This window comes from Labeo rohita, chromosome 6 (assembly GCF_022985175.1).
Source record: "Labeo rohita strain BAU-BD-2019 chromosome 6, IGBB_LRoh.1.0, whole genome shotgun sequence".
NCBI lineage: Eukaryota > Metazoa > Chordata > Actinopteri > Cypriniformes > Cyprinidae > Labeo > Labeo rohita.
In genome coordinates, this window is record NC_066874.1 from 13316850 (window position 1) to 13330276 (window position 13427).

Genomic DNA, 13427 nt, shown 5'->3' on the forward strand with positions numbered 1-13427 from the left:
GGGACAAACTGCTAATCTTAGAAGTGAGGTTAATGCACATCTAGTTATTAGTCCTTCTGCTTCTGAACGTTATGTTTATGTTCCACAAGAAAGAAAATGCCTCCGGTTTTCGGGTAAAATGTCAATTGATTTCCTGACAGTGTGCGTCCAGTCTCTGTGGCTGAGAAGGCTTTGTTTGTTTTTGATCTTTTAGATGGAGCTAAGGCAGAAATGTAGCAAATGAGCTCAAAAGGTAAATGTACATAAATAATTACAATTAATTATGATTAATAACAAATATTTATATCAGCTGCCAGTAGTAACTGTAGCAGAATTAAATTTCCATCAAAAATCTGCTCTGTTCTTCCAGCGAACATTTATTATAATTTCGTATCAACTTTAAGAAATGACATTTTCTTGGCCACAGAAAATATATTTTCTACAGTACTAAAGCATTAGAGCATATTGCTTGAATCGGAATCAAAAAAGGGACAATATCCACAAGCAGTGGAAACAAACAAACATATAATCACTCATACTTAGGGCAAGGGCAACTGAGACTGGATGAATGAAGCCATAAGAGAAACAAGAAAATGCAGCTATGGAAAAAGAGTCAGTTAACCACCTGAATGAAACCATCAGCGCCATTTTACAACAGGGTCTATAGCTTATACTAAACCTCTGTTTCGTTTAGTTAAATGTATGATACTTGCATTGCTTGGGTCATTGATGAATGTCCGGATATAGTCTCAGCTGAAAGTCTTGATGGTTTCATGGTTTGGACTTGCAGTCACGTTCTTCTGGGTTTGAAGAGTGATGAACTGACAGGGTGGTGATTGAGGGTTTCTTCCCAGGTGGAAAGTGAAGAAGAAACAAGAGCTGAGAGACAGACCCAGCTGAAATCCGGAGGTCTTTGGTGAATGAAAAGACAAGGCTGAAGCCTGGAGCAAACTTAAGTGTCCCGAAGAGTTCAAGCTCATCCTCCTCATCTTAGGATCTAAAAGAACCACAGATTAACTTCAGGCCTGTCAGGTGCAGCTGCGCTGACTCTGGGACTTAGCAACCCGCAGATAGGAAGGGGATGAGGAACAAGTGAAGAAACTAAAACGTGTAAAAGGGGGTCACTGGTGTCAACCTCTGGTGATACACAGAACCACTGATTACATTTCAGATAATGAGCTCAGACAGGAAAGACTGGACCTCACGTTGGTTTCATACAGATTACTTTATCAGTGAATATTTGTTTTTTAATATGACTTACTTGCGTCAAGTATTTGCTGAGTTTTCGTTCTTTTTGTGGCGCGTTTCAGAAAGTTCAAGTAGGGTGTAGGAGACAGCAGAAAGCGCACCTTGTTTGTTTTCTTTTACAAAAGCACAATGTTTTGTTGATATTGCGAGTGTACACCAATAAAATAGACCTTTTACAGTTTCAAATGATGTATTACTCTGTATTAATCTGTACAATCGTAATGTCACAAAATCAAAAACTCAGATCCAATTGCGTGTGCAGAAAACAGTATATTACAAATTCTCAGAACATTAGAAACAGCAGCAGTTCCAAGAAACATTAATCCATGTGAGTGTAGTCCAAGCTCATGGAAGCAAGAGTCTGTGCAGTCCGAACGGGACTGGGATGCGATCACAGAAAAAAACTAGAAGTCAAGGAGAAAACAAGACAGGGTGAGCGAGACAATGAACTGACAAAGGATCGTGTAAGAGCTACCCAGATATAGGCAGCTTGATAGGCTGCAGGTGTGAACACCTGAATAGGAAGCGAGTTTGCCAGACGTAGAAGACAAACACACAAAACACACACACCCAACACACACAGGAATGAGCACACGGACCCATAAACCATGACAGTACCCCTCCCCCTAAGAACGCCTCTCGGCGGTCCCAGGAGAATTTACCTGGCGATTGTAATCATCGATAAGAGAGTGATCTAGTATGTCTCTTGTAGGCACCCAACTCCTCTCCTCCGGCCCGTAACCTTCCCAGTCCATCAATCCTGAAATCCTCATCCCCTCCACCTCAAGTCCAAAATACATTTACTGAATAGACAGGTTCCCCATCCTAGAGTTGCAAAAACTCAGATCCAATTGCAAGTGAAGAAAACAGTTTATTACAAATTCTCAGAATATTAGAAAAAGCAGCAGTTTCAAGAAATATTAACCCATAAGAGTGTAGTCTGAGCTCGTGGAAGCAAGAGTCCATGAGAGTGAAGTCCAGCCACGAGGAAACTAAAGTCCGACCAGTCAAGGAGTGAACAAAACAGGGTGAGTAATACAACAAACTGACAAAGGTTTGTGTAAGAGTGACCCAGATATAGGCAGCATAACAGGCTGCAGGTGTGAGCACCTGATTAGGAAGCAAGGTTGCAAGACAGCAGACAACCACACGAAACACACAATGCACACCGAACACACACAGGAATGAGCACACAGACCCATGAACCATGACACATAAATTACGTTCTTTTCCCTGTTATCAAGTTGCTGTTTTGATACTTATTTAATTTTTTAGTCAATATTAAATTACTGAAAGAAGTGTCCAGTGACTTTTCCCACTTATTAATTAAAGTTTTCTGTGTATTATGCAGTCTATGTATTTCTTGTCATCAAATCATCAGCTGATTTTGTCTTTTGATCCAACATGATATGAGTCAAAACCAATAAGCAAAATGATCCTTAAAACTCGAATATAAATTACTGTATGAAAATAACCAAGGAAGAATAACCCAGAATGTCAACCCCATAAATGGCTAAAACAACTCATTTCTGGGATTTTCCTGGAATTCCAACTGAATGTAACCCATCCACTTTTAGGAGTGCATGTGGACACACATTATGAGGTTTTAAGCCATCACTGGCTTACAGTCCACATCAATTGATTTAGCAATAAATCTGTCTCTCTCAAGCCTTTTGTAACGTTTGTAATGGTCATATTCGTTATTAAATAAATAACTTTATTACTGCCTGGACAAATTCTGTCTTCAGATTTTGTGAAAAGCACATTTTTGTGTTGTGTGAAAGTGAGGAAATTAAAAAAGAGAAAGAGAGCGGTGCTACAGGGACATTTTTGTGAATTTAAACATACTAAATAATGAATCCACTCCTGTCAGTTGCATACATTTCTGTGACTGTGCACATCTGAGCAAACATAAGCTAATACGGAGTCTATGTTTGTTTGAAAGCATAAAGTACTAAATTGTTTGAAACTGCACTGCAGAATATAGGGGGAGTGAGAACAGTGCCTGGACTTCAAGGGGCACTACACAAAAATGTGTCTGCGGGGAGAGGGGGATGTGGTATTAATGAATTAATAAAATCAACTCGTTTTTTAGTCTCAAGCAAGACATGATTTGACTGATTTTTGTTTTGATAACCGCTGACCCACTTCAAAAACAAAACTGAAAATAAATAATCTTTAAAAGCAAGGGGGCCCCCCTGGTGTTTCGAGGGCTCTACGCAGCTTGCGTATTTTGTATATAGGGAGGATCGGCTCTGAGTGAGAACACAGTAAGAAATCTGTGTTTTATGACATTTTATCATTCTGTAGAGAGGTGATGCCTCCTAGTGATGGACACTTTTTTGACACAATCATTACAATAAACATATCCAGAATTTACTTGTCTATCTACAGTGCTCCTAAAAATTTTTTGGACACTCTCAATGTCCCATTTGGTGCACAGGAACTTTAAAGGAATAGTTCACCAAAACACTGTATCATTCCAAACCTGTATGGTCTTTCTTCTGTGAAAAACAAAGGACATTTTCTGTGTCTTTTTTTCTCCACAGTTAAAAATATAATCTTTCCTGCAGAATACGGGCATGCAGAGTTGGGGGAAAAAAGATATGGGGTTTTTATTTGAGTTCCATCACAGAAAGCATTATGTTACCATTTACTGTCAAATATTTTTTTCTTCTGGACAGATAGCACTTAATTATTTTACTTTTAAAAAATAACGTATTAATGTGTAACCATGGACCACAAAACCAGTCGTAAGTACCATGGGTATATTTCTAGCAATAGCCAACAACACATTGTATGGGTCAAAATTATCGATTTTTCTTTTATGCCAAAAATCATTAGGATATTAAGTAAATCATGTTCCTTGAAGATATATTGTAAATTTCCTACGTCAAATATATCAAAACCTATTTTTTGATTAGTAATATGCATTGCTAAGAACTTAATTTGGACAAATTGGACAATTTGGACAAAGGCGATTTTCTCAATATTTAGATTTCTGCACCTTCAGAATCCAGATTTTCAAATAGTTGTATCTCGGCCAAATATTGTCCTATCAAATCATTACATCAAAGGAAAGCTTATTTATTTAGCTTTCAGATTATGTATAAATCTCAATTTAAAAAAAATGACCCTTATGACTGGTTTTGTGGTCCAGGGTCACATATATATCTTTGGCTTTAATATTTGTATTGTGTGGTAACCATTTTATAAAAGCAATAAGGCAGCGGTTTTCAAATTCAGTCCTCCTGTCCTTTTCAGTGATGGCTAGACGACTGTCAGAGCATCTCCAAAACTGCAGCTCTTGTCGGGTGTTCCCAATCTGCAGTGGCCAGTATCTAACAAAAGTGGTCAAAGAAAGGAACAGTGGTGAACCAGTGACACAGTCTTGGCAGCCAAGGCTCATTGATGTACATGGGAAGCAAAGGCTGGCCCATGTGATTCAATCCAACAGACGAGCTACTGTAGCTCAAATTGCTCAAGAAGTTAGTGCTGGTTCTAATGAAAAGGTGTCAGAATTCACAGTGCAACGCAGTTTGTTGTGTATGGGCCTGCATAACTACAGACCAGTCAGGGTGCCCAAGCTGATCCCTGTTCACTGCCGAAAGCAGCAAGAGTGGGCATGTGAGCATCAGAAATGGACCATGGAAGAAGGTGGCCTGGTATGATGAATCACATTTTCTTTTACGTCAAGTGGATGGCCAACGTATGTGTACGTTACTTACCTGTGGAACACATGGCACCAGGATGCACTATGGGAAAAAGGCTAGCAGGCGGAGACAGTGGGCCTCATTTATGAAATAAACGTACAACAGAAAATTGGGTGCACGGTCATTTCTACGGAAAACTTTTTACTTATTTCAATATGGACGTGAGTGGTGGCTACTGAAGGATTACAAATTTAAGAAACTGTTTAAAATATGCTGATCCTATGTTCTGACATAGCATCACGTGAAAACCTAAGGTGCAGTACATTGTATTTAGCATTTAAGGTAAATATGATGACATCAGACAAATGATTTTCTCAAGCAAAGTTTGTAGCAAGAGGTTCCTGCCAGTTTCTGTTCTCTTATTGTAACTCAAATGAGCCAGATTACTGAGATGTTCACCTTTGTTTGTAATGGCTCTTGGTACCTCTGCCCAGTCTTCGAGTAGTTATGATGATTGGATTAGGACTGGTGTAAATGGTGCAGGCTGCTATACCTGAATACTTCATTTGCATGCTTTGTTTGGGGTTGTCACCCAGGTGCTTTGTCTCCAGATCTAAGCACTGCCCCCTAAATGTATATAAACTACAATGTATCACTGTCTTAGTTAGAAGACGACTTTGATGACTGCAGTGCCAAGCAGCGAGTATCTGAATAAAGAGAAACTTCTGCTTCAAGATATCCAAAATGTCTCCTGGTCTCTAAGAAAAAAATTCACAACAGTTTTGGTGCCGTGACCCGGATAGAGCTTCTCGCCAGACATCGTTCCTGACTGAATTCCAGAAACTTTTTCAGCTCAACAACAATTTGGTGAGTGTTACTCTATTCAAAGAACCACTACAGACCAGTACATGCGCCGCCAGAGAAGTGTTGCAAACAGCTGCAGGGTTTGGCTAACAGACTAGTTATCCTCTATTCAGGTAGAGAAGATTAGCATTACGTGCTAATATCAGTTATCCTCTGTTTTTAGGCAAAGAAGATTAATGTAAAATGCTAGTAGTTTATGTTCAGGAATCCTCTGCTTTGCCAGAGAAGGTTGAATACATGATAATGTGTATTAACTAGGTTTTCCTCTGCTTTGCCAGAAAAGGTTAACAACAGTTGTTCTGTGTTAACAAATTTATCCTCTGCTTGCCAGGGAGGTGTTAGAAGTGTATTGTTGTGTCAGAAAGACATTACAAAATGTTGAGAAGGAATGCTAGGTTGATTCCAACAACTGAGAAAAGTGGACTAGCTACCCCTTTATGGACAAACAATGAGTTTAAATCATTGTTAGGAGAGCATATGGACTCAATAGTGACAGAGTCGGTCAGATTGGATTTAACAAAGAAATTTGGTATTGATCCAGAAAAAGTATGGTCAGTTGAAGAATGCAAAAAGTGCTTGGAGCATGTATCCGAAAGAAAAACATTAAAGGCATTATCTGCTGCCACAGAGAATTTACCTTATCCTTAGCACAACAACAAGCTCAGTGTATTGCTAAATTAAAAGAACAAAACAAACAGCTGCACACTCGAGTGTCCTGTCTCACTAAAAAGGTGGGCCATAACAAGGCCTCAACCAAAGGTGACTCAAACGGCCAACAGTCAGATGAAAGCTATCCTGACTTACAGTCTTTGTGTAGACAAGAGGACAAATGCAATACTAGAAGGATAGAGAAAGATGCAGCAATTTCAGTTGAAGTATGTGGAGCGAGACAAAGGGCTCAGAGTAGGGTAGAAGGGGTTGAAACTTTTCCATCTGCAACCCCCATACTCCAGTTACAAGCAGTCTATACAGCGCTAGGACCTAAAGATACAGAGAGACTATCCCAGAGCTTACCCTCAGCACGCACAAATTTTTCTGAATTTAGAAGAGCATTGACTAGCTCTGGTCCCCTCCCTGCGTATCGTGGTGACGAGATACATAGCAGACTGTCGTCACTAAATGGCTGGATGTCTAAGTGGTGCCCGCAGAATAACATAGGTTTCAAAGACAATTGGACAAGTTTTTGGGGCAGACCTGACCTGTTGAAAAGAGATGGTCTTCATCCCTCCAGGGGTGGTGCCGCTCTTCTCTCTAGTAATATGGCATATAGTCTTAGAGTTTGCACTTGACTAACTGGGGCCCAGGTCAGGAAGCAGACAGACTGGCTAATCCGACCGTCTGCCTAGATGTGCTATGTTTGACAGAAACCTGGCTAAAACCAGATGATTACATTATCTTAAACGAGTCTACCCCTCATGATTACTGTTATAAACATGAGCCACGTCTAAAAGGTAAAGGGGGAGGTGTTTCTACAATTTATAGCAATATTTTCAGTGTTTCTCAGAGAGCAGGCTTCAAGTATAACTCGTTTGAAGTAATGGTGCTTCATGTAACATTATCCACAAGTGTTAATGATAAATCCCCCATGACGTTTGTTCTTGCTACTGTATACAGGCCACCAGGGTACCATACAGATTTTATTAAAGAATTTGCTGATTTTATATCTGAGCTGGTGTTAGCTACAGATAAGGTCTTAATAGTAGGTGACTTTAACATCCATGTCGATAATGAAATCGATGCACTGGGAGCAGCATTTACAGACATTTTAAATTCTATTGGAGTTAGACAACACATGTCAGGTCCCACTCATTGTCGAAATCATACTCTAGACTTAATACTGTCACATGGAATTGATGTCAATGCCGTTGAGATTCTGCAGCAAAGTAATGATATCTCTGATCATTATCTAGTCTCGTGTATACTCCAGATAACTAAAACTGTAAATTCAACTCCTTATTACAAGTATGGTAGAACCATCACTTCTACTACAAAAGACTGCTTTCTGAGTAATCTTCCTGACTTATCTGAGTTCCTCAGCATGTCCAATAGCTCAGAAAAACTTGATGATGTAACAGAAACTATTGACTCTCTCTTTTCCAGGACTCTAGATACCGTCGCTCCTCTGCGCCTAAGAAAGATTAAGGAAAACAGTCCGACCCCGTGGTATAACGAGCACACTCGCGCCCTAAAGAGAGCAGCCTGGAAAATGGAGCGCAGCTGGAGGAAAACAAAATTAGAGGTTTTTCGTACTGCTTGGCGTGAATGTACCCTATCGTATAAGAAAGCATTAAAATCGGCAAGATCTGATTACTTTTCGACTCTTTTAGAAGATAACAAACATAACCCCAGGTATTTATTCAATACAGTGGCTAAGTTAACAAAAAATAAAGAACCAACAGGCACTGACTATGCCCATCAGCATAGCAGTAATGACTTTATGAACTACTTTACTTCCAAGATCGATATTATTAGAGACAAAATTGTCACCATGCAGCCGTCAATCACAGTATCGCATCAGATGCGCTACAGATCTCCTGGGGAACAGTTCCACTCATTCTCTACTATAGGTCAGGATGAATTGTATAAACTTGTTAAAGCATCTAAACCAACAACTTGTATGCTAGACCCTATTCCATCTAGGCTACTAAAAGACTTGCTTCCAGATCTCATAGATCCTCTGCTAAATATTATTAATTCATCACTGTCATTAGGATATTTCCCCAAAACCTTCAAACTGGCTGCTATTAAGCCTCTCATCAAAAAACCACAACTTGACCCCAACGAATTAATTAATTACAGACCTATCTCGAATCTCCCATTTCTGTTGAAGATATTAGAAAAGGTTGTATCCTCACAATTATCTTCCTTCCTACAAAAAAATGATATCTGTGAGGATTTCCAGTCAGGTTTTAGACCGTACCATAGTACTGAGACTGCTCTTATTAGAGTTACAAATGATTTGCTCTTATCATCCGATCATGGTTGTATCTCTCTGTTAGTGCTACTGGATCTTAGTGCTGCGTTCGATACGGTTGACCACAACATTCTCTTGAACACACTTGAAAATTATGTTGGCATTAGTGGTAGTGCATTGGCATGGTTCAAATCGTACTTATCTGACCACTATCAGTTCGTGGCAGTAAATGAAGAGGTATCATATCGATCACAAGTGCAGTATGGAGTACCGCAAGGCTCAGTGCTAGGGCCATTACTTTTTACACTTTACATGTTACCCTTGGGTGATATCATCAGGAAATATGGTGTTAGCTTTCACTGTTATGCTGATGATACTCAGCTCTATATTTCTTCGCGGCCCGGCGAAACATACCAATTTGATAAACTAACTGATTGTGTAGTTGAGTTAAAAAATTGGATGACAAGTAATTTCTTACTGCTAAATTCTGAAAAAACAGAGGTGTTAATTATTGGACCTAAAACCTCAGCGTGTAATAACCTAAAACACTGTCTAATACTTGATGGCTGCTCTGTCAATTCTTCGTCATCAGTTAGGAACCTAGGTGTGCTATTTGATGGCAATCTTTCCTTTGAAAACCACATCTCTAGTATTTGCAAAACTGCATTTTTCCATCTCAAAAATATATCTCAATTACGACCTATGCTCTCAATGTCAAATGCTGAAACATTAATTCATGCGTTTATGACCTCAAGATTAGATTATTGTAATGCTTTATTGGCTGGTTGTTCTGCTCGCTTATTAAACAAACTCCAGCTGGTCCAAAATGCAGCAGCTAGAGTTCTTACTAGAACCAAAAAGTATGATCATATTATCCCAGTTCTGTCAACACTGCACTGGCTCCCTATTAAACATCGTATAGATTTTAAAATCTTACTAATTACTTATAAAGCCCTGAATGGTTTAGCTCCTCAGTACCTGAGCGAGCTCTTATCACATTATAGTCCCTCACGTCCGCTGCGTTCTCAAAACTCTGGCAATTTGATAATACTTAGAATATCCAAATCAACCGCGGGTGGCAGATCATTTTCTTATTTAGCACCCAAACTTTGGAACAATCTACCCAACACTGTTCGAGACGCAGACACACTCTGTCAGTTTAAATCTAGAATAAAGACCCATATCTTTAACCTTGCTTACACATAACACATTAACACATTTCTATTATTCAAATCCGTTAAAGGATTGTTAGGCTGCACCAATTAGGTCAACCGGAACCGGGAACACTTCCCATAACACCCAATGTACTCAGTGCATCGTCAGAAGAATGGCATCTACGCTAATATTAGTTTGTTTCTTTCTTATGCCGAGGTCACCTTAACCACCAGATCCAGTCCATATCCAGATCAGATGGTCATTGCAGTCCTCTGGATCCAGTCCGTACCCAGCCCAGACGGTGGATCAGCACCTAGAGACGACCACTACAGCACTGAATGTCATCGGAGACCACATCGACTAGATGAGCCCCAGAGACGGATCCCCAATGAAGACCTCGTCACCTAGACGGCTATCGGCACAGGACCACGGGACCTGGCGAGTCCTCTGTGTCTGGCCAAAGGAGAACTGGCCCCCTGACTGAGCCTGGTTTCTCCCAAGGTTTTTTCTCCATTTGTCACCGATGGATTTTTGGTTCCTTGCCGCTGTCGCCTCTGGCTTGCTTAGTTGACACTTTATCTTCACTTTATCTTCACACAATATTGTATTTTATTTTGTTGTATTTGATTAACTATCTTTACCTGAAAATTGAGTGTTTACTGTTGCCTTTTGCATTGTTGATGTACTATTTCCTATTTAATACCGTACAGCCGGCTTGTCACAATTCTGTATTGTTAAAGGCGGTATATAAATAAAGGTGATTTGATTTGATTTTATTTGACTAGCAAAATGCGTCTCTACGACATGTCGTTAGCAGAAGTCACACAGCTGATGTCACAAATTCTAACTGAATCTGAATTCAACAGTTTTGAGTCTGCTGTTACTTCTGAACTACAACATGCCAGTAAAGCGGATTTGAGAGAAGGTGTTTTGAAAATTCTAAAGAATATCATGGGACCCAAAATAGATTGGTCCAGAATCACTAACTGTGTGCAAAAGAAAGAAGAAACTGTGAATGAATACACTGTAAGGTTCTGCCAGACAGAGTGGAATAGTTGATGATTCTGAAAGTGTGCTAGATGACAAGGGACCCCTAGTCTGCATCTGGTCAGATGGCCTTGTAGCTGAGTACAGAAAAGCCTTGCCATTCCTAGATCTAACTTGGTCTAACAAAACTCTCAGAAGTAACCTAGACATGTTAGCTATTTGGGAAAGAGACTCTGATGTTAAAGCAAGAGTAAAGATTGCAGCAGCATCCTTTCAGGTCAACACAAAGAACCAACAGAAACGTAAATGTCCTAAGAGGGAGGGCAGTTGTCATTACTGTGGTAAACCTGGACACTGGATGAAAGAGTGTAGGAAAAACAAAAAGTATGTAAGAGAAATGAACAGTGTAAATCAGCTCCTACTCAGTCTGCTTGCAACTCTGAAGCAGCCCCTCCCCACTACACCAAACTCATGGGGCAGTTTGCTGAGGTGCTAACTGTTAAGGCTGTGAGTTCTTAATTACCCCAGTAATCTACAACAAAGATGAAAAGATTCTTTGTAAATAGAACAAAAGGAAGTTGACTTACTCCCACTGGGGGACTCTGGTTAAGTACACTCACAGCCAAAAACAATTCTACAGCACACTTCAGTCACTCACCTATCCTCTATGGGTTATGATGTTTGCTATGACTGATGTTTCATTAGAGGATGGAGTGACTGCACAGTTAAGTTTTCACACCAAGTACAGGGACAGACTAGGACACACACAGACCAGTGAGGAGCCCAGGGAAGAACCGAAGTGCAACAGGCCTCGGGGGCCAACCCTGTGGTGAAGATTTCCTCATAGGTTTTTCCCCTCATCAGTTTGTCCCCACCTCACTGGTCCATAGGTGTCAAATGACTTAAGACTAGGTCAACAAAACACTATACGATCACTAGACTTAAAACCACTATACGATCAACAGAAGTCTAAATATGTCTATGCATGAATACTGCTGGTCTGCTGTTTCTCTGTTCTCTTGTGTTGCAGGTATGTGTACATGCCATGATGTCTTCAAAAGCAGCATCCTGGATTAAAGCATCACCTCAGACATCCATAGAAGACGACTTTGATGACTGCAGTGCCAAGCAGCGAGTATCTGAATAAAGAGAAACTTCTGCTTCAAGATATCCAAAACGTCTCCTGGTTTCTAAGAAAAAAATTCATAACACTATGATTAAATCTCACGTCAGGTCTGAGCTTGTGTACGCAAGTTTTTGAATTAGCCTGAATATGTGTGCAGCATAGAGAATTTTGGAGAACTGTATAATGACAGCATTTTGTTCATTTAGAATATTTTTCTGGCCAACAAACAAAGCTTTTTTTATTCTTTTAGGGTGTTGTTTATATGTGCAAATAGCAGCATACACACATCGTCGCATCACCCACCTGCTACACTTCGGTGAACGGAGAAAAACAGAAATTATAAAAGGAATAAAATAAAATGGCTAGCTTACACTAAATATATTTCTCTTAAATAATTAACAGATTAACAAAAGGAAAAAAAACTCTGTGACAAGTATAGGCCACTTTCGTTTTTGTGACACTCTTAATGCATTTTATTTGTTATATCTTTACTCTATTAAATGTATCTGAATGCGTGTGCATCTTACTCGCACACACAGATTTCAGCGTTGCTAACTTGATCAAACTAAAATGCAGTCAACCAAACATAAAAGCTACAATGCTCAATTTAAAAGGTCCACTGTAAAATCAGCGTGTAGCACCGAAATAAACATTTTTGTGCATGTGAAGGATGATTTATGTGGATATTGGAACACAAGTGAAGTACAAAGACTTATTTACATCATGGATAATAGTTTATTTTTATGTCGAAATATTTTTATTTTATTTTGCATTTGAGGAGAACTAAATAGGCTATAATGTTTATAAATGTTTTGTTATTGGTACTTAATATACATACTGTATAAATGAATGCTATTGTTTGCAAATATAAGGTTAAAGGGTGTTTTTAGAGTAAGATCAATTCTCTTTTTTAGAGTAAGAGCAAGTTACTTACTTACTTAGTTACTTAAGATTTAGTTACTTACTCTTTTCGTCAGGGTTTAGTTTCTCTGTGTCATAAACTCCAGGGGCAAGACTTCTAAATCGGGGTGTTTTTAGGGGCGTTATATTTAAATGACGATTGTTTTCAGCAGCCAAATTTACTAACGTACAATCATTTGTACAACAGCATTGGCGCCATACAAATGTTTCATGAATCACGCGTGAACTCTTGTCGTAAGTTGATTTGTGTGTACGGATCTGCACTCATTTCTACGTTAGATTGATCTCAGTCCAACCGAGCATCTGTGGGATGTGCTGAACTAACAATTCTGATCCATGGAGGCCCCACCTCATAGGACATAAAGGGTCTACTGCTAACATCTTGGTGCCAGATACCACAGCACACCTTCAGGGGTCTAGTGGAGTCCATGCCTCGATGAGTCAGGGTTGTTTTGGTAGCAAAAGAGGGACCAATACAATATTAGGAAGGTGGTCATAATGTTATGCCTGATGTACATCTCTGTAAATACATACAATTTAAATTCACAGCTCGCATACTTTAATGCCCTTTTAAATGGAA

At 39.5% G+C, this 13427-nt stretch overlaps 1 protein-coding gene across 1 annotated transcript in view; it reads right to left on the reverse strand.

Annotated features, from left to right (window-relative positions):
* LOC127166542 (endonuclease V-like) overlaps positions 1–13427 on the reverse strand; it is a 76570-nt gene that overhangs the window by 3519 nt on the left and 59624 nt on the right. Inside the window, exon 8 of the mRNA XM_051111904.1 lies at positions 11886–11990. Within this exon, the coding sequence (XP_050967861.1) occupies positions 11886–11990 (105 nt within the window). The remainder of the gene's footprint in view (positions 1–11885; positions 11991–13427) is intronic.